General features: G+C 46.1%; 1 protein-coding gene across 7 annotated transcripts in view; it reads right to left on the bottom strand.

Annotated features, from left to right (window-relative positions):
- Positions 1 to 3,739: 3,739 nt before the first annotated feature.
- Positions 3,740 to 21,356, bottom strand: part of MAST2 (microtubule associated serine/threonine kinase 2) — a 188,646-nt gene continuing 171,029 nt past the window's right edge. For all 7 annotated transcript variants that reach the window (XM_082287513.1, XM_082287514.1, XM_082287518.1 and 4 more), the window contains 8 exons: positions 19,596 to 19,750; positions 18,252 to 18,556; positions 15,399 to 15,614; positions 13,412 to 13,638; positions 11,790 to 11,912; positions 10,923 to 11,059; positions 10,506 to 10,693; positions 3,740 to 9,800 (listed from right to left, as the gene is read on the bottom strand). In XM_082287513.1, coding sequence (XP_082143639.1) covers positions 7,702 to 9,800; positions 10,506 to 10,693; positions 10,923 to 11,059; positions 11,790 to 11,912; positions 13,412 to 13,638; positions 15,399 to 15,614; positions 18,252 to 18,556; positions 19,596 to 19,750 — 3,450 coding nt within the window. In that variant the 3' untranslated portion in view covers positions 3,740 to 7,701. The remainder of the gene's footprint in view (positions 9,801 to 10,505; positions 10,694 to 10,922; positions 11,060 to 11,789; positions 11,913 to 13,411; positions 13,639 to 15,398; positions 15,615 to 18,251; positions 18,557 to 19,595; positions 19,751 to 21,356) is intronic.

Here is a 21,356-nt window from a genome sequence, read left to right as displayed (position 1 = left end):
GCCCATGTACCATTCCTGGCACATCCCATCCCCCGTCTCGCACACCTCAGGACCGGCAGGACGATACCCCCGCCTCACCCCTGACCCTCCTCACTCTGGTTTAACCCCTGTGCCGTGTCACCCTCCCACGCCGGGCCATCCCCAGCAGCCTCCCCTCACGCCGAGGCCACGGGGAGGGTCAGAGGGGATCAGCCGGCGAGGATGCTCCGTGCCCGAGCTCACGGGAGGCTCTTCAGGGGAGCCCCGTGACGCAGCACAGCGGGATTAGCGGGCAGACGGACGTGACTGCGAGGCAGTCGCCTGGTGCTAATTAAAGAAGGGATATATTTAGGCACCCGGTTATCCCCCGCATTTCACTTATTTTTAGCTCCCAGTCTGCCAGGCTGGGGTGGCACACGGGGAAGGGCACGGACGTGAGGCAGGATGGATCCATTCCCAGCAGAGAGGAGGTCCCGGCCCCTTGTCCTGGCCAACGCTGAGCCCCTGGGGGAAAGAAACCTCTGTCCAAACTGGCTGCAAAGGAAGAGTAAGCTTTCTTTTTTCCCCAGAAAGGCAGTTTTAGGGTTTCAGGGAGCAATAGGAGCATCCCTGCTCAGTCCCTACCCCAGATCCATCCAGTCTTTGCCATTGCCCAGACCATCCAGGGGTTGAAAATGGCCCTTTTTGGAATCACCCCGCTAAAAGCACAGCTGTGCCCAGGGCAGAGGCAGCTCCCCCATTCTCAGAGACACATCCCTCTGCAGTGACACTGGCCTGGCAGTGATGCCACTGGTCCCCATACCTTCTTTCTTTCCAATACTGCCGCTCAGCATAGCTGGAGTGTGTCCTTGGCACATGGCTGAGCACACGAGGGCCATCAGCAGGTGTGGAGCTTCCTCGGGTCTTCAGTGCCCCGAAAAGAGTGGAGAAACAGCAGGAAGGACAGAGCCCAGCATCCCTGCAGCCCTCCTGGGCCAGGACAGCCCATTAGTCCCATTCAGTTCCCCCTTTGCTTCATTCCCACAAGCGCTCTGGGGTTTTGTATTTGGGGTCTTGGGGATTTTTCCCCTTTGCAGCGTGAAATATTGATCAGGTCTCTGCTAACTTTATCTTCCACCCCACCACCCCTCCTGACTGCCCTGCTTCCCTCATAGAACAGAGGGTGGGGTGTGGAAGTAAATCAGAATAATGGGATAATTAATGACCCAGGGAGTTGAAGCCCAGCTGAAAGCCAGGCTGCTCTGGCTGGCCTGGGAAGAGGGTTCCCAGCAAGGAAGGTTTGGTCTGAGGGTATTTTTGCAGCTGAAGAGCATCCACAGGTGGCCAAATTCCTCCTTAGGTGGCCCATCTGGTAAAGCCTCTCCCAAAACAGTGAGGCTGGGAAGTTTGGACCATAACTCAACAAATTTGAGATGGAAAAAGAAACCCACCCCAATTTCTTTACTTAGTGAAATCCTTCGACTCCAGGAGCAGGTGTTCTGCACCCCCTGCTCTGTGGAGAGTGGCCAGGGCCGTGTGAGGCCGTGGGCTCTCATCACCTGGGCTGCAGCTCGCCCTGGTTCCCTGCTGCCCATCAGAATTAGGCAGCCCATTTGAGCAGGTTTACGATAATCATCAAATAACTCGTTCATTGACAGCATGTCAGGCTGAGAAGACTGACTGAGCCCTCGTTTGCTGATTGCTAATTAGCTTAACATTCCTAATCCCTCATTAGTGACTATGAAGTAAGCTCTGAAATATGAGGTCAGCCCTAATCAGCGTTTAAAATATAAAGCCCACTGGCACATGATGGAGGCTGGAGAGGGAGTGGCTGCAGGCCAGCCCTGGGTGCTTCCATGGTCACAGGGAATGGGGCTGCACAGAGCAGAGCCGGATAGGAAGAGTTAAACCCTGTGGAGCCATGCACAGCTGCACATCCCCCCAGAGCTCAGCCCCTGCCCTCAGTGCCCGACCCAGATCCGCACTGGGCACGGGGAGCGACCTGGGGTGCAACACATGAGGGGCCCCACGTTTGTCTGGCGACCTTTGTGCATCCAACAGCAATTCCAGCTGTAGCTTCCATTCAGGGCCGGCTGTCTACAGAATCACAGATTATTCTGAGTTGGAAGGGACCCACAAGGATCATGAGTCCAGCTGTTAAGTGAATGGCCCGTATGGGGATCGAACCCATGACCTTGGTGTTATCAGCACCGTGCTCTGACCAACACTGAGGGGCCAAGCACCCGTGCAGGATGCTCTGGCTTTCCCCCCAGTTCCCATCTTCGAGATTCCAGGTTAACTGCAGGCAGCCAGGCTGTTGGCAGTGGGATTGTGGCCAGACACTCACCCACACCCTCTGGCCCTGGGAGAAGGAGTCAAATCTCGGCGTTGGCAAGCGTGCTGGGCTGCCACTTCCATGCCATCATTCGGGAGGAAAAAATGGCCCTTGGTTTTTGTGGCTTAATCCTCTGGAAGAATAAACTGTTGTGGACTAAGAGTCACTTATTCCTGACTAGGGAAATTTCTACAGGAGGGCTGCAGGCATTAAACTTAACCCCAATTAAACTCCAGCTAGTGAGCCTTAAAGAGGGAGAAAAACATCTCTGTCTCCATGAAAATGTAATTTGAAAAGCCCTTGCACCCCAACTCTGCTCATCCAGGGCGATGCTCCCGCCTCAGGCCCTGCTGGAGATGATGCTCTGGATTTGGGCTGCGGGGCAGGGCCAGCTCTGCTCCCTGCCCGGTGCCAGGAGCAGGGAGCCTTTGCCGTGACAGACAGGCCGGTTATTCCAGCGCTGCAGGAGAGGCACCGGCGTCCTCTCGCTGCGCTCCCGTCCCTCCGGCCCCGCGGTCCCGCTCGGCGCGGGCAGGAACATCGCTGTTCTGTGGGCGCACGTCAGCGATGACGCCCGGCGACACCCGAGCGGCTGCCGGCAGAGGCACTGCAAATCTCCTGCGGACGGAGCCGAGCTTCGTCCCCGATTCCTGTGCCGTAGCTTCTCTGGAGCACGGAGACACGGGATATTTTGAGCATCCTTGGCAGCAGCGAATGAGGATCAGTCCAATGCCCCCAGACATGAACGTCTCCCCAGCTCTATTTCCAAGGACAGGAATAGCCTTTGAAGGCTTTTCCATGTGGAGGGCACACACCTGCAAATGTTAAAAGCAAAGATCTGTTTCTGGAAAGGTGTTGGGTGCAGTGGTGCAGCATCAAGGCTGCCTAAATAAGTGGGTGAGAAAGGGGCCACATAGCACCTGCTGGCTCTTGCCCCTTGGCTAATCCAAGCCAATGCAAAGCCCCTGCCCTTCAGATTTTATTGTACATCCAACTCCCGAACCCATCAGCCACAGTGTGCACTTGTGGCCAGTCACATCCTCATCTTGCTGAGCCAAGTTTCATGTCTGACAGGTTTTTACCCCTTTTGCCCCTTACATGTTTTTTACCACCAGGACCCTGCATTAGCAGGGACACAAGACACTATAAACTTAAGGACTTGGTGGAGGATGGTAAATTCTGGGCTTGAGTTTCAGAGTGGAAAGCTTTGGCTTAGCCACACACCTGGCCTGTGGAGCAGAAAATCCCAAACAGCCTGGCAGAGTTACTCCAATACCCAGACACTCCACAGGCCATTTTCTGCCCCATCAAGCAGCTGGTTGAGCAGGCAGGTTGGGAGCACAGCCACCCCCAGTGCTGTGGGAAAGTGAGAGGAGACCAACCAAGAGACAAACATGAGTCTAGATTTATGTAAAAAAAAAAAAAAAAATTATTTATTTTGGAGGAGGATTTGAACATCGACATGCAGGTACAACATGAATAAAAATTATTGCACCGCTATTATGTGGCAATTGTTCAAGTTTCTAAAAACACAGAAATTCCACACTTTCTCTTATCTAGCTAAGTGCTGAGTGACACGGCTTGGCAGAGCCCAGCGCAGGAGGTGCTCTCACAGCCACCTGGATATGGTAATCGAACACAACGTAAACACACACTTCTGTCAAATCTTCTACTAGAAGTACAGAATTATCCTTCACATCCAGTAAGAGAAAACCAGAGAAAGACTTTATCCTCCCCTCTTTGAAAGAAAAAAAAAAATTAAAAAAAAACCTCCAAATCACACCTTAATGCAAGTGTGGCAAACAAACCCACTGGTCACTCCTACCCCTTCCCCACAAGCGCTCTTTAGTACAGCAGCAGCCAAAGGCCTCCCACATTCAGACCCAGGAGTGGCCGGTACAACGCTAAAATCTAATATTTACAATAAATATCATCCATTTCTCTTAGTTTGCAACAGTAAGAGACAAAGGGAAAAATAACACTGAGGCACAGGGCAGGGCTGCACCAGCTGGCTGCAGGAGCAGAGAGGAGCTGCGGAGGCTGAACCAGCTGAGAGCCGCCATCCCAACACAGATGAGGAGCAGGAGACACATCCAAGCTGACGGAAGGGAAGAGGGAAACAAAGCGGGAAAGCAGCATTTTTGGATGGTGACATGCACGGCTCATTCACCAAACACACACCTCACGCTCGTGACTTCCACCTCCCGCCTGCCTGACTCGGGATTACCCACAGAGACCGAGGGCTGGGCTGGCCAGGGCTTCCCTTGGGCACCGCGGGTCCGAGTCAGCACTGGGAACGTGCTCTTGCCCCTCAGACACAGCTTTTCCAACATCCTGTTCCTCCCCAATGCATTTTGCAAGCTTTTATTTGAGAAGGTACTTAAGGAATTTGTAGCAGAGCAAGGAGTAAGTCTTGGTGTATCTACCTGTCTTATTATCAAAATTTAATAGGAAAAGTCTTTTTGCCATAACTTTCTGCTAAAGTGCGCCGTGTAAATTTGACAAAAGGTGGAACAGGGATGATGGGGCACCTGGCACACCAAGGGAAACTGCAGGACTGACCAAGAGCAGGGGATACAAGGCTTCACTAGAATGCTTTCCTGGAAACGCTGTTTGGCTTTGGCTTCCAAAAAACCAGGGATTTTTAATTGCACTGACTGCTCGCTGTACCGTAGCTACAAAAGAGACAACAAAACACACACCTCACCTTTTCTTTGGCCAACACAGGCAAAAGCAGCAAAAGCTGTGACATAGCAAGGGTTTTCACTCCTCCTTTTATGCCTAGGAAAGGATAATCCTGCAATTCAGCATGGGAAGCACCGGCTGCAAAGGCAGGGAGTCAGCAGCTTACAGGTACCGTCACAGGGTCCCACCCCTGCCAGTGGGGGATGAACCAGGTTACCCAGCCTGGCTCACCCCGTGCTCACCTCCTAGGAGCAGTGGCCAGTTTTCTCCTCAGGTTTTTTAAACACAGAAGGAAAAGGGGGACCTGCCACCCAGGGAACAGCCAGGTCGGACCACATCCTCACACAACTCCAGGCTCACTCCTTAATTTACACAGACACTTCCATCTCACCACGGTCAGATGCTCTCAGGAGATCAGCCTGAGGCTTGTCTTTGTAATTACCACAGACTCAGGATGCCAAATCCATTTTTCATTATTCCTGCCCATGCCATAATATCCTGCGCTGTTTCTCAGCAATGTTTTAGTAGATCAACCCATCAGGGAGAAAACCAGCCAGATAAGTACCAGATCCTGCCAAGTCTGTTCCTTACTTGCTATTGCTCCAAATCAGCACTGAATGACACTCACCACCAAGAGCACTTGGAGAGGCTGGAGACACCCAGGACCCTGACAAGGCAGTGGAAATACTGTGGTTTATAATTGCAAACCAAGTGTATAAGAGCAGCCTATGAATTCCTGGAAAAAGAGCGGAGAGACAGCACAGCAGGCTCTGCTCTCAATACCACCACAGCAAGGTTTATTAAGGTGTTACCTGGGAGCGCTGAGGCTTTGGTTAGTGTAGTAGCAACACCATACATGTTCACACAGACACACAGAGTAAACACTCACTTAAACATGTTAAAAAAAAAAAAAAAAAGCTCAAACCAACCCAAAACTTGGTCCAGAAATGAAATCCAAGCAGCCAAAATCAAGTATATAATGGGGGGAAGTAACTGCTACACAGAAAGAAGCAGGGTGAGATTCCAGAGATTTTTGTGAGTTGTGGGTTGAACTGAAATCAGATTGAAAGAGATGGAGAAAATATATTCCTATATAATAAACATATTTGCATTTAGGGGAAGCGAATCAAAACTTCAAGTTCAGAGAAAGCCAAGACAGTGAAGGAAGCAGCAGTGTAAGGAAATCAGACCAACAGAGATGGGTCTTAGCCTGGAATACTGTTGCACAGTCATTCTGCTTCTAACAGAGTAAGCCAGTGAGCAGGGCACTATCCCTCACGGGTGATCCGCAGGGAGATCCACTCAGACAAGACTAGGATACAAGCTGAGCACAATCTGGGACAAATGACGGGAGTGTTCATTGAGAGGAACCTTTAATTGGATGAAGAAATGGCTTACAGTGCTACAGGTATCACCACTCAACACATTTATTGGTGCATTATTATTGATCTAATCCTCAGCAAGCAGCACTGTCACCCAGAGTCGGTCACACTTAAAGCAAAGCGATGTCTAAACCTAGGAGCAAAGAGTAAGTTTTAAATGGAAAGTGACCTCAGCAGTGGAAATGATCTACCTATCAAAGCTGAAATCTGAAAATATCACATGTGTTTTGAAGTCTGCTTGCAGCTTGACCACAGAACTCGAGGAGTCTGAAATCTTCATAGGTTTGTTTGGTTTTAGAACGGGCAGAAAACTCAGCAAGTTTCCCAAGCCCCAATTCAGAAATGTTAAGGGACACCTTAAAATCCCTACCTATTTAGACTCACCAAGAGAAGGAAAAGTCTCCAAAGGTCGTTTTTCATTGAGATAACTTTGCCAGACACACTGGAGAATACGCGACTACAAAGTTTTCTATTTTAAAACCAACCTACAGGCACCCCTCTCCTGGGGTCACTTACTCTGAGGCAGGGCAAGTTATGAACTGAAGCCAGAGAAAGGAAGATAAAACATCTCTATTATTTTAAAAACAGAGGGAAAAGTTGCCATATGTCCCATACAGGGTAAGTAAAAACAATCCCAAAAAAAGCCATCTTATGGATTGGAGATTCCTCTTTCTGATAATTCCATTGAAAAATACTTGTTTTAAAAAGAAGACAGGGATATCTCTCTCTCCAGCCTCTCCAGCCAAGTCTTTTGTCTCCACATCCTCTAAGGACACAGGACTGTGAAGACACATGGTGACAAAGGGGTTGCATTTGCATCAAAGAAGGTCTGTAGTTCCACAATAACTTGCAGACTAGAGAGTAGGTTCTTATTCTTGTCGAGGGACATCAGATTGTAAAATCCAAGCAAAAACTTGACATTTGTGAATTTCAATGGAATTTCAAAGAGAATGCTGAAAAGCAGAAATTTAAAAACAACCTGACTTCTTTGCACACAGAATTTTTGGGATCTCAAATAAATGCAGAATTAGAGGGAAGAGCACATCAGGCCCTAAACTCAGGCAAAATAAAAGGTATGGAAGGAAAACAAAAAAAACCAAACTGTTTCTTAAGCCCTGCTTTAAAGATACCCTGTTCTAAAGAGACCTCAAACAGCAAGCATTACTGTGTACAAAAATAGAATAGCAAGGATGAAAAAACACAAAAAACAGTATGAAAAAAACCCTCCCAAAAATAGATGTACACAAGTTCTATTTTATATTAGTGTATATTACAAAATTCAAACATGCAGTCTCTATTTTGAATGCAGAATGCTCCAGTCCACGAGTACCAGCGATGCTGCTATGTTTTCTTTACAGCATCATCATGTGACAGGGGAAAGTCTTGTATTTTTAACTGATTTCCAACCTCTTTGCTTTTTGCTTGTGCCAGAGTCCCTTCTTTACAGGGCCTCGTGCTGCCATCTGGCAGAGAGGCTCTCAGAGCTGCTTGTCCAAGAGCATGAGACAGCTCTTTCGATGGAGTGATTTTGCAGCTGCCTGCCAACGCCTCAGACGCTTTAGCACTGCAAAAAGGTGCCTCCTTTTTGACCACCACAGGACACATTGCCTCCTTTTTGGCCCCCACGGGACATGCTGCCTCCCAGGGCTTTTCTGGGTGTAAGGACTCTGCACAGGACCCGCTCCTTGTGGTCAGACCATCCGTGCTAGAGAGTTTGGCTTTCTCTTGACATTCTCCTACTTGTGGAATTTCCTGCCTTTTTTGTTTCAAATCTCTGTCCTCTTTACAGGAGGCACTCAAATCCTTTCTCTTTTCTACCTCTCCGGACCCAGACATACTGAGCTTCAAAGGCCCCAACACACTCTGGGCCAGGGGCACTAACTGGGACACGGAGAGCGCGCGATCGATGGCACCGGGGAGGAGGAGTGGGGAGGGCACGGGTCCTGCTGGGCTTGTTTTGCTGGAGGTTAAAGCACCCTCTGCCTGGGATGAGCTGGGCTGCTGCTTTTCAGGGCTAGGACTTCTTTGGGATGTTTCACTGGCGCTCCCAGGAGACAGAAATGAGGAGCTGTGCTGTTCCACAGGCTGAGGTGTCTCCTTGTGACCCTTCTCACTGCGGTCTGGGGGGCTCACCACGACAGGAGTGCTCGTGGTTGCTGTGCACCACGAGGAAAGTGCCAGCAGAGGTTTGGAATCCTGTTTTTTCTGACTGCTTTCTGTTAGCACAGGCTCTTTCAAATCAAATTTACCACAGGAGGCCCCAGAAGAATCACCTTCTTCAAGTTCCAGGAGTTTGATAGATGGGCACTGCATATGTTCTGTGCGATCTACTGGTTTTTGAGTACCTGGAGTTCTCCCTAGATCTTTGATTGCTTCAGAAGACCTCTCTTTTGGACCAAAACACTCAAAAGTTTTGTTTTCTGGCAATTTATGTTCCTTTGCAGTTGTTTCTGATTTTAGGAATGGCTTTTCTGAATTAGTTAGTTTTTCTGGAGAAGTTCTTGAGGGGAGCTCTGGCGGGGAAGGGTGCACATTGATTTGCAGCGGCTCTGAAACAGGCTTGGCTTGTTGAGTATTTCCCTTCTGCACATCTTCTGTACCTTTTGGATCTTCGGGTAGAAAGGCATCATCTTCAATACTATCCTTGCTTTCCAATTTAGATGAAAACTTACTATCCTCATTAAAAGAATCTGAGCCTTGGTCTCCACTGCCACGGGGCTTGTCCAGCCTTCTCCCATCCTGACTATCTTCTGAACCATCATCTGTTTCATCTTCAGAAGAATCTACTTCCCTGATGGCCTCCTGCTTTTGCAGAGACTCCCTCCTCTCCACCCTGTCCTGTCGAATGGCACCCAACTTCCGTGAGCCCGGCTTCTGCAGCATCCCTTTTTCTGCCAGCCCAAGTTTGCCGCCTGTGGTTTCATTGGCAGATTCCTGTAAGCTCTGGAGGCTGGGATCCCGCTGTAACATCTCTTTCTTAAACTCAGAGTGAGAGATATCCAAGCTGTGCTTCCGTGAGGAGCCCAGCTTCTTCTCGGAGGAGGACAGGGAGGCAGCCAGTTTCTCGGCCGACTGCACTCTCTTCAGCAAAGGAGACCGAGGAGGCTCAGCACTCTTGGGGCGAGAAATTTGTCTCACCAGTGGTGGAGAGGAGTGTAGTTTTACTGGGAAAGACTGGATGATACTGGAGCTGCCAACTGAGTGTCCTGGCAAAGGAGATGGGGAGCGCTGCGGTGACGTGGACTGTGGGGTTGGTGATGGAGTGTGAGCCAGGGGGGACAGAGGGATGTTTCCTGCAGATTTCCGCCTTGGAGATCTGTACTGCCTCTGGAGCTTAGGTGCTAGGCCGTGCAGAGAGCTGGGTCGGATATGTCCAGAGCTGGCTGGAGAATTGGGAACACTGGAACTGGGAGAGCTGCTCTGGGAAGAATTGCCACCAACTTAAAAGAAAAAAAAAAAAAAAAAAAGAAAAAAATACCAAGAAAATTAATACATTACATTAAATACATTTAATAAATTAAAACAAGTTATTGAAAGTAAGTCAAGACACAATGCCATGTTATTCCAAAGCACAGCAGTAATACTGAAGGTAACATTGCCAGGCTTCTGATGGAAATTCACATCATTAGCACCCAACACCAGAGCACAGTAAGAAACACTCAGCTATGAGAACACTTTTCTCAAAAAAAACCCCTTTGATCAGACAAACCACGTGTTACATTGCTATTCTCCAGATGCAAATCTCTTTATTCCAGCAGCTGATTCAATTTTCAAATATGACTTTGCCACACTGTTTTGATTTCTTTTCTCTGAACATAGAAAATGTGTCACACTGCTATGAAAAGACTGCAACTTACAACACACATTTTCATCAAAGTGAAAGGATGCTGTACTACAGCAAATGCATTCTTAAAAGGATGTATGGATTTTCATTTTTAAAAGAATCAATGAACAAGAACACATCCATCCTTAAGGTAATCGACATCACCGCTGTCATTTGCTTCACAAAGAGACCTACTACCTGCTGCTGTGTATTTTATTTCCAAAATTAATCATTCAGCAAAATTCTCCTCCAAGATTTTCTTTTCCTGTTTGACTGGATTTTTTTGCTTAGTTTGGTTTTGTTTCTTTTTTTTTTTTTTTACCTGAGTGTGCAGACTCTGGAGTGGATCTGTAGCTCTGGGTTGGTGACCGAGGAGACAGGTTGTGAGTTGGAGAGCCAGGCACACTTTCTCCAGATGACAGGGACCTGTTCAGGGATGATAAACTCCGGCTGGTGTGAAGCAGTGATGCTTGTTTAGTGATCTTCCTCAACAGAGAACTCTTCTTCTTACTGGGAAAGAGCATTCAAAAGTTGTTTACGAGCACAAATGATTTATTTAGCTTTACTAATACATTCAGTCAATTTTGTGTCAAAGAGAAAAAAAAAAAAAAAGAACAACTAAAGGATGTATCTGTTGATATACATTATCTGCAAATAGATTTGACAAGGTCTCTCTTAAGATCTCTCTTACATTATCTTGGTTACCCTTTATTTTTAACAGAGAAACATCAAAACAGACCTTTCCTGACCATCCTTTGTTTTGCTCTTCTTGTTCCTACGAGCCATCTTGGATTTGTAGCTGGCTTTTCGAGCTGGACCAACTTTGATGGAGGTGTTCTCAAATGGTGTGGTGGAGATGGACACTTTATTTCCACTCTGTCAGACACATGACAAAGATACATTGCTTAAAACACAGTTATTTGAAGGAGATCTGCAGCCAAAGCAGGTAGGGTTTATTGTTTATTGCTGCCTGCCATTTTGTAATCCTTTGTCAAACTCCATTTTTCCCCTCAGCATTTCCACCTATCATTTATTAAGGAATTGTCGAGAGAGAGCCCTCGTTAGTCAGGCTTTCACAAATGATTAGCTCAGACCCCAGCTGGTAGGTAAAGCTTCCCAGAGCAGACAGAACACAGAATCTGACCTCTCCCATTGAGATCCCAAATGACTCAATTTAATACTTGTAATACTTGGAAACTTGAACAAAGTGATATTCTGTCACCAATCCTATTCCCAGTGCTCTGACTGATGGCAGATGTGAGCATATCAGGCATCTATCATGATGAATCTGCAACACAGAGCATGGCTTGTCTCACTCATCTTAAAAAAATAATAATCCTGACTGCTCCTCTATTTGCAATCCTAAAGACTTCTGTCTCTTGGAAGAGTCCAGAACTTTGGGACTTTTTTTCTGTAAATGGATTCTGCTCTGAAAGGCATCAAGCAGAAGTCGTTTAACTGGATAATTTTAACACCAACCAGTACAAAGCTGCTCTTAAATACCACCAGGTGCTGTGTGCACACTTGTATTTCAGACAATGCCAATTACACACATTGTAAACAAGCTGCTCATGTTTTCCAGAATGTCACAGTGCTGAGCCCCTACCTTCAGAATCAGCTCCACCACCTCGGTGTGCACCAGCCCATGAACCGGCTCCCCGTTGACGTGGGTGATCAGATCCCCTTCCCGCAGACCTGCTTCGTTTGCTGGACCCCCTTCCTCCACGTGCTGCCAACGACAAGGGGGGACCAGTTGGAGAGGGGGAATGTGCAATACCACTGGCCCAGATGAGACTCAAAGCCCATCCATCTCACCTCCTGCCACAGCCAGCATCAGCTGCTTCAGAGAAGGGTGAAAGAAACCATCCCTGGCACTGCGAAGCACAAAACCCTGCTCTCCTCTGCTCCTCCCCAGCATCCCACCAGTCTTATCCTGATCCAAGGCAGCCAGGATGGTTAAGCTGATCAAGAAACCAGCTCTTCCCAAAGCAAAAGGCTTAACACATTTCCAAAAATTTTCAGCACTCAGGAATGTTATGTAGATGCTCTTGATTTCCAAACATTCAGTCTTTTTCAATTTCTTTGCCATGCCAAATCCAGCATGCTTCCATGTACCTGCTGGAACCCAAGGGGGCCAACAGACTTTTAAGGAAGACTCTGCCATGTGTTTAAGGTGCCTATATTGCACCTCATCCCAAAAAGAGTTTCTTTTTCCACTTTCCATTCTTTATTAACCTATCCAACACCAGACTCTTCCCCTGTGAACACACTGCCTTTCCCCTGTCCCTGGTCAGGAATGTGAGCCTCCTTCACCATGAGGAGACAGATGTGCAGGGGAATGCACATCTCTCCCTCTAGCCAGGACAAATGAGTATCTTGGTAAACTCAGTATTTTTCAAGAAAAGCAAGAGAGGGGCAAGGCAAAAAATCAGTTTCAGATTATTTCTCTAAATAAGGATGAGTGTTAAATAAGGACCAAAGTGTGTCAAGTCCACATTATCTAATGAACACAGAAGTACAAGGAAAAGAACAAACCACCTTTACCCTGACTGCATTCTCCCTAACTACACAATCCTAACAAGACTGCTTCAGGGAATGGATCATTCCTAGAAGTCATCCACACTAACACAAAACGAACACAGAGATCAAGTACCAGCAGTAGTGGGAAGGAAGTGATACAGACATGGAAACCAGACCTTTTAGCACAGCTCACAACTAAGCCAAGAGCTAAATCCCATGGCAATCAGCATAGCAGCAGTGATGCTTTAAGGCTTGTAATCAATTCCAAGCGACTGCTTGGAAAACCCCAGCAGACCAAACTGATCAGAAGCAGGTTATAATCACTAACACAAGTCTGAATAAATTAGCTATAATGGGCCCTCATGCAACAACCCCAATAAAGAGAAAGAGGGTATGTACACAGAAACATGCTTTAAAGGATGTGCTGTAGGTGAAAGAAGGTGAATTCATGTAACCAGGGAAAAAAGAAGGAAAGAAAGGTTGCTGTGGTTCTGTGATGGTTTTGAAAACTACTGGAAAACCCAAAGTGCAGCTAGTTATTTATTTATTTATAAAGGGTTTCCCCCACCCCAAAAAGATAACTTCGGGTATGAATAAGGAGAGAGAAAACAGGGTGGCAAAACACAATTTCTAAAGCTAAACCCCACAGCCCCAGCTAGATGCATTTGTGGCCCCAAGGGTCCTCTTTTTAGAAAAGCAGAGACATACCCAGACCATGTGATGCACAGTGTAGATATCACTGTCACCCATATAGACGCGAATGGCGCGCAGAGTGAAACCGTATTTCTTGCCAGCCCGATGGATGATGATTGGTGGTTTCAGGTTTGCGATAGCAGGAGAAAAGTCGCGGCTGGGTGAGGAGTCCCTCGAAGATGGGTTGGAGGAGAGAGAATGAGGTGACATTGGACTGGCCAATGGAGAACACGTGTGGTGATCTACAGTGATGACACAAAGGTGGGCAAAAATTAGGAAACCAGGCCTCCAAAAGAGAGAAAAGTCTTGTTAGAGAACAGCTACGAAACCATATCTGCCAATGCTCTTAAATCTGGTGGCCTTCACCAGAGCTGGGTTTGTCTGCAGCTTCAACTAATTCATGCTTCATACTACAAATAGCAGTTTCCAAAAAGGCACATTTGGAGGTGTGCATTTAATACAGCAGCACTGCTCATATGGAATTACGGTTGGGTCACAGTGTTTTCTACTTCTCTTCCCAGGACTTACAATCCATCAAGAGCATTTGCTCTAGGCACAATCCTGCAACACCCCATTTCCAGGTTATGATCTATTATCCTCCTCCAAAAGATCAGATGTCTCTAGATCTTGGTGCAAGTTACACATTGGTGCTGAGATAAATCCAAATCAGTTAGTATTAACACGAAAAGAATTAGTAGGTGATCAGACAACAACTCCATCTAGGCAGTTTTGGTAGTGTTTTAAATTCACAGGGGCAAAAATATTTAGCCCTAAAATATTAGCTACTGAAGGGACTTTGCTACTGAAAAACAACATCACAAGTGTACTTTTGAGTGAGTTTCCCAAATGAACAGCCATGGGCTGGACTGTCAGATAAATTACCTGACTCTGCTTGCTGGTGGAACAACACCCACTTTTCAAAGTACAAAGCAAATTAAAAACTCTCATTTCAAAGTTAAGGTGGTCAATATCAGTAAAATAAACCCAAAGAGCAGGAATATTAAATGCAGCTGTAGAAGGTAATCTCTAATCCATTAAGAAACACCTGCTGAATTGCCCAGCACATATTAACCTGGCAGATGAGAGCAGCTCTGAAGGAACCTTTGCTGGGTAATTAAATACACATTTTAGAGATTTTCATGAGGGAGTTTGTAGTTCGAAAAGTAACCGATGCCCAAAGCACAAGAAATGTGATGTGCATCACCATGAGGGTGCCAAGAGCAGGTGCATCCCTGCCTCCAGTTCACTGCTGGGAGGAGCAGGTGGGCACTGCTCATGGCCCAGCTGCATTCCCTGCTCCCATCTAGGCAGGTACAGGCACAGCCCTGGAAATACAGCACGGTCTTATCCTCTGGAAAGAGGGACAAAATCCCTGTGGGGAGAAACTCCTCCTGTCACAGCTCAGCATGGCTGAGCTTCTCTCTAGGAGTTATCACCTGGCATTGGGAATTGTAAAGGTCTGGCTCTACTTGTAAACCGAGCTGGGCCAACAAGTTGAGCAGTTCAGCATTGACTTAGTGACTTACTTACACTGTTCAGTTCTTGAGCAGTCAATCTCAACCAAGTTATCTGGAGTTTCTGAAGCTTCCTGGTACATAAACACACCAGGCACATTCATCCCCAAACAGCGCTGTAGTTAGCACATGATCCCCAAAAATAGCACCTAGAGGGTTAAAATCATTCTGTGTCTCTATACCTCCTTGTTGCACCATTGTCTAGAGACCAGCTAGGAGTCAATTTAAACAAAACCAGGGGAAGAACAGGGCCCAGCTGCCATTTGCAGAAGCTGCAGTCAGACCACACACACAACACTCCTGTCTGTGGCACAGAAGTGCTCATCAACCTGCGAGCAGGAAATATTAAACCAATTGTAAAAGTTAGATCTCTCCCCTCCTGCCAGCCAAGGCATTATTCCAGGAGAGCGAAGGGGGAGGATCCGTCTGCAGACCTTTTGTTTAGTGCTTGCAGATTCTGACAATGCCTCACTCAAGGCATTTCTTACCTGAGGGAATCAGGAGAGACAAGGCAGTAGCGGATGCTGATTTAATCACTTTATTGACAGGTCTCGAGGTACGTTTCTCCCCTGATTCCCCAGAGAGCAACCTGTGTCGTGCCCGCCGCACTGCCAAATCGCTGATGGCTTTTGGGGTGGTAAAGTCTGGGCCTTCATTGCTATTACTGCGAGCTCGTGGATCAGAGAAATCTGCAGTGCTCCCAGCTACAGTTTAAATTAAAACAGATTAGAACCACAGGGAATTCCTAACAGTCTATTCCCCTACAGGCAAAATACATTAAATCAAAGTCATGTTTACATGAAGTCCAAGAGTAAATTTTCCTAAGAAGAAACCCCGGGGCTTGAATTTTTATTTACAGAAATGGTGTTATTCCAAACACAGAAAATTAGCAGCTTCTATTCTGTGGAAAAGCTCGCTAATGAAATCACATTGCTCAGTGGCAGTTCCATGAATCCTAAAGCCGTGGTGCACTTCTGCACACCATTTCAGTGGGATCGTTCACAGATGAAAACAGGTTTATAGAAAGTGCTCCATTTTTACAAGCAGCAAGAACTGTCAATCTTTAAGTTAAAACTGCCTGTAGTAGAAAAGCCAGGTTCTACTGAGTTGCACATAAAAAATCCACTTTAAGAGAACACTAAGGTACTCAAGTCAGGGAAAGTAAAACTGTGGATTGCTAAGACAACCTTAATTTGCCCCCTTCAGTGCAACATTGCAATTTAGTCTTGAATTGCTTAACCTGATATAATTAGATATAAAATGTAAAGTAATCTTGAAGATTACTGGGCATGTAACGACAGCAGATGCTGGGGGTTGGGGGTCCTGTATTCAAGGCCAGTGCCTCAGTCCCCCATGTGATACCTTAAAGGGGCACTGTGAAAATACAGTAATTAGAATCTACAAGGTGCTTAGAAATGAAAGTGGTGAGCATCACAGCAAGTCCACAAGGGAAATTAATCATTCTGTCTTCAAAAGCAAATTTTAAGCAGCATGCAATAAATAAAGCCTAAGGGCCACAATTTGAACAATGAGGACAGAACAAAACATTGATCATCGTTATTTAAGTGGGCACCACTGCTCTGCATACTAAGTGAAGCAGAAAGTACCATGAAAATAAAAATTCAAAGCACCATTCCCATAGACCTCAGGACCAGATGCTTGTTTAACATTTAAGAGCCACACAGTTTCAAATCAGGCTCCCAGACAACGAGGAACCTGGATTTGGAGGCTACATGGCAAAAGGTGCCATATAAATTAGAGGAGCACTCTGAGACAGTGATAGGAATTAAACTCCTTTCAAACCTCTGACTTGGGGACACTGAAGCACTGGTATCCCTGAATCCCATGCACTGGATCAAAGACTGCTCTAATGTATTGAGCTCAGGGGAGCAGGCTGCCCAGGGGAACATCATTTTTGCCAATCTCACATTGCAGATACTTGAATTAGCAATGGAGGCGTTGTTGCCATTTCTAATGGCATGTTTCTAGGCTCTTAGCAGGAAATTGAGAACCCAAGGTTTCACTTATGGCACCTATGCCAAGCAAGTATGAGGCAGCTTCCTTCCATCCTTCCCACACCTCTTCTTTACACGATGGCAACAGCAGGCCTCTTCAGGGAGCATGGGCAATAAAGGGGAATGGGACAATTTTGATGGAATTTCATAGACTGAATTGCAGAAGAGGAATAGTAAGATGTGGGAATCTTTGGCTTTACTCTGGAGGCAAATTTCTTCTAAGGCGTTTTTACCTTCTGCTATCAGTCCCCCATCATATCTGCCCAGTGCCCTCCTTGTCCATTCTTGCAGCCATTCTGACTACTTCCTCAGTATCCCTTTTTCTCTCCATTCTCAATATACCACAATTGCTTTGCCTGCTTGCTCCCAGGTTCTCCCAGCAACTTGTTCCTTATTTTCTTACCCAGTTAGTCTTTGTTATTCAACCCTACAATCTAGTCCTTCTCCTAACTATGCCTCCTTTCTCAAATTTTCTATGGCCAACCTTCATTTCAACTTCCCCTCTTTCTCTCATTGTTCCAAACTTCCTTTTTTTCCCCCCTCCTTACTACTTCTCAGCAGTTCCCAGCTCTGGCCTCTTCTGTTCTCAGGAACAGCCAGCTTTGCCCCCTACCTTCCCAATGTGCTGAAAGGGGCAGGAGCTGGGAACATTCCAGCACCCAGAGCCCAGTCCTGCACTGCAGCAGCCCAGGGCACCACCACAGGAAGGTTCAGATCAGCCCAGAGCTGGACCAAAGCCCCAGGACAGTCAAAGTTGCTGAGAAATCAAACACTGACCTCTAAGAGCCACCTTACTAAATTTAGGTTGCACTTTTCTAAGACTGCAAGTGGATGAATTTTGGCATATTTAGCTGTTAATATAAGTAGCACGTTCCTGACACAAACTCCACTTCCCCAGCATATTTCAAGTCTCTCCAAACTCCTGGGATGAGCAAAACCATAGGAAGCGGGGATCTGTTGGTATGGCTGACACCCACGTTCTCCAGCTCCAACTCAGCAGTGATCTCTTCTGACTAATGCTTCAATTAATGCTGTCTCAGGTAGGCACCCAGTGGTTGTAAGTAGGCATAGACCATATGAGTCTCAAGCATGAGAAGACCTAAATCAATTTGAAGTGACAGGAGTGAAATCTAAGATGCGATTTTGAGGAGACGAAACCATTGGTATTATTTCAAAGGCAAGCACATCCACAAAACTACACTAAAACACCTACTTAGCATGAGGCAGTCACATCCCCCAACACCCAGACCCAGTTTTACAGAGTTAATCTCCACAAGGCAACACATCCTCCACGGGGACCAGGACACCCCCACACCAAGCACGTACCTGCCAGCGTTGAGGCGCTGCCGGCGGCCGTGGAGGGGGTGGTGGCTCCAGCATCCCCTTCCAGCTGCAGCTCGTGCTCCACAGGCTGCTCCGGAATGGGCACGGGCAGCCCCTCCCGCGCCTGCATGGCGGACAGGAGCGTCCCCTCGGACTGAGGCTTTTTGAGGGCGGCCCCCTCGTCCTCGGCGGAGATGGCGAAGCGCGGCATGTCCAGGAGCCCCGAGCAGCGGCGCCGCACCGTCAGCGGCGGGCTGGAGTCGCTCTCCGTGTGCGAGGACTCGGACATGGACAGGCGCTTGCGCAGGCTGAGGGGAGAACCAGGACAGGGCCCGCCAGTGAGTCAGGGGATGATGAGCTTTGAAGGGTGAAAACAGGGCACAGACCCGACTCGCGCATCTGAAGCCAATTTAAGGTGAAGTTTGGTGACCAAGCTACAACATTGGGAGTTAAAACAACAAAGACTTGGGGCATCACCTGAGTTGAGACTTCGAAATATTCCACTGTTAAGCTACTAGGAAACCAAGTGATAAACCCCCCCAAAAATATAATAATATGAACATGATATTAAATATTATTTTAAAAATCACAATTGCAAAATGCAAATCATCCTCCATGTTCCTTTTGGAATTAGATTAATTTTTCTTTCAAAGTTGCTCAAATTAGAAGCCAGGAAGGCCTGTTGCAGAATGAAGTGCACCTCAGTTACGAGTGTAATCTACAAAACATTTTTGTTTTTAAGGAAGTCATACCTACTAGGTCAGAGCCATATTTTATGCTCTTTCCAATGCAAAATGTTAGTGTAAAAACTTTACAGGGCTTATACAAAATGAGAGACATGCCTTTTATATGGTTAGTTTTCAGTAATGCCAGGAACATGGCAGGTATCCAAATTCTGGGTATTCATATATTTTACTGACACTTTTTATTAGAGCACAAGATTTTTTGGGCATCTTCTGAACTTCTGAAACTTTGAACTTTCCTAACGATTTCTCTACTTTGTAACAAAAGGTCAAAGTCTGGCAACACCAGACTTTGCATTAATTTAACAAAAAAATTGATGTGGGTCCATCTCTGATGTAACATAAGAAATCTGCCCTTAAGGTTAGAATATCTTTGAATTCATTAAAAGTATTTGCTACAAATTTAGAAGATGTTAGGACTTAACTAGATACATTTAAGGACCGTATCACTTCTACACTTTCACTTTTAGCTATTCAATCCAGGCTTCTCCTGTGGAAATACAACATATGAAGCTCTCCTGACCTAACACTGGTCACAGAAAGTTTTGGCTGGTGTTTCTTAGCTGCTGTGGGAAGGCAGAAGACTCAGTTGCACAGAACTCACATTTCAGGAGACCCAATGACCCAGCTGCGGTCCCGGCTCTTCAAGCCCCCCAGGCTGTCCAGCCGATCATCTTTTTCCTCGCTCAGGCTCCGCTTGGTTGGTGGTGGAGTCTTCCTCTCCTCGTGGATGGAAAGTCTTTCCATGCTGCTGTACACCTGCATGCAGCAAAAGATCCTTCTGTGCAGGGAAAACCAACCCACGGAGCCTTTTCTGAGCATGGGGCAAAATCTTCCCTCGAAATTTCCCCCTGAAAGCATGAACTTGGTAATGTTCTTTGACCAAATAACGCACTGCAGGTGTGACATGCTCAAGGTGTGCCAGGGAGGAAAGGAAAAAGGCCCAGCTTCAGAAGCACTAAAATACTTTTCTACAACAGCACCCAACACTTCTCCTTTGAAAACACAACAGAAATACTGGGAAACTTTGTGAAATGACTTGATTTTTGGTTGCAACGATTCTCAAATCTAAGAGGACCTATTGCTAAAGACAGCTCCATAAGTCTTGAATGCTGGCATCTGGATCTTGAAATCTTACTACACAAATTCACTTCAGTGATAGGCATCATGCTCATGACCCCATTTCATTATCATCAGTCTATCAGCATTGCCCCAAGCTCATTTCAGAACAAAAAAGTCCTGCCCTCCTCAAGGAATCTACTATAATGCTGACAGCTTAATGAAAGTGCCTTTCTTGGTTTTACAGCCGTCTTTAAATAATTAAATGATTAAGCAAAAAAATCCATCCTTTTAAAACTACACTTGACTGTGAACCTAATTTACATAAGAAGAGATTAATGAAAATAATGTTATTAAAAATTCAGAGCATCAACAAGATAACTATTAATAAATCATATGGCTGAATTGTCAGACAAGAATTTCAAAATATAATGAGCCTTTTATGCCTCCCACATTACAAATGCTGTGTAATTTTCCAGGTCTTAAAATAAATTCATTAAAAGTGAACTTTCTCTCTTTGTGGCAAAAACACTGAACCCTAAAGAAAAGCTTCAGTCTAACAAATGAGTAATACTCATGGTGAGAAAAGGAAGAGAAAAGAAACCCTTACATACTCATGAGCACTTTTTCAAAATACCAACTAATCCTCAGGTCCAATTTTAAACATACTTTTAGTGATGCAAATCAGGAGCAACTCCATAAAATTAAGAGTAACTGTTATTTAAACCACTGTAGCCTGGTTGAGGACAAAGAACAAACTCGTCCTTAAAAACTGACTTCAGCAGTGGGAAAGTGGAGGAACTGTTGTGAAAAACTGAAATACTTTTCAGAGCTCCTTAATAAAATTCCTACTCCCATCTCACTAAGATGGAAATACAATTCATAAAGTGGCTCAAAACAGCATTTCTTCTCCCGTCTGCTCCTCCCAAACATACTATATTTTATCAGGAAGACCAATGTACTGCTTTCCTTCTAGTTATATATTTGAAAACACCTGAGGTTTTATGTTTTGTAGAACTCAGGTCATTCTTGCTGCTTTCCTCTGGACTCCATTTTACTGGTCCATCTTCATTTTCAAGAACATTGTCCAGTACAGATCAGAACACCCCAGTGATGCCCTTCCTACTGGTAAGCCCAGTATGGAAAATTACTGCTTCAATAATTTGGCACATCTAACTCATGAGGGACTATGTCCCCAGACCCTTCTCTTTGAAATTGTCACCTTGCCTTTTGCTCCTTGGGCTGTATTTGAGACCATGAGCAACCTCAGAGATGTAAACTTCACTGATGTTCTTACCCCCTTTGA

Source organism: Coloeus monedula, assembly GCF_965178545.1.
Source record: "Coloeus monedula genome assembly, chromosome: 9".
Classification (NCBI taxonomy): domain Eukaryota; kingdom Metazoa; phylum Chordata; class Aves; order Passeriformes; family Corvidae; genus Coloeus; species Coloeus monedula.
Note: the sequence above shows the minus strand (reverse complement) of the source record. Positions and strands in the feature narration are given on the sequence as shown.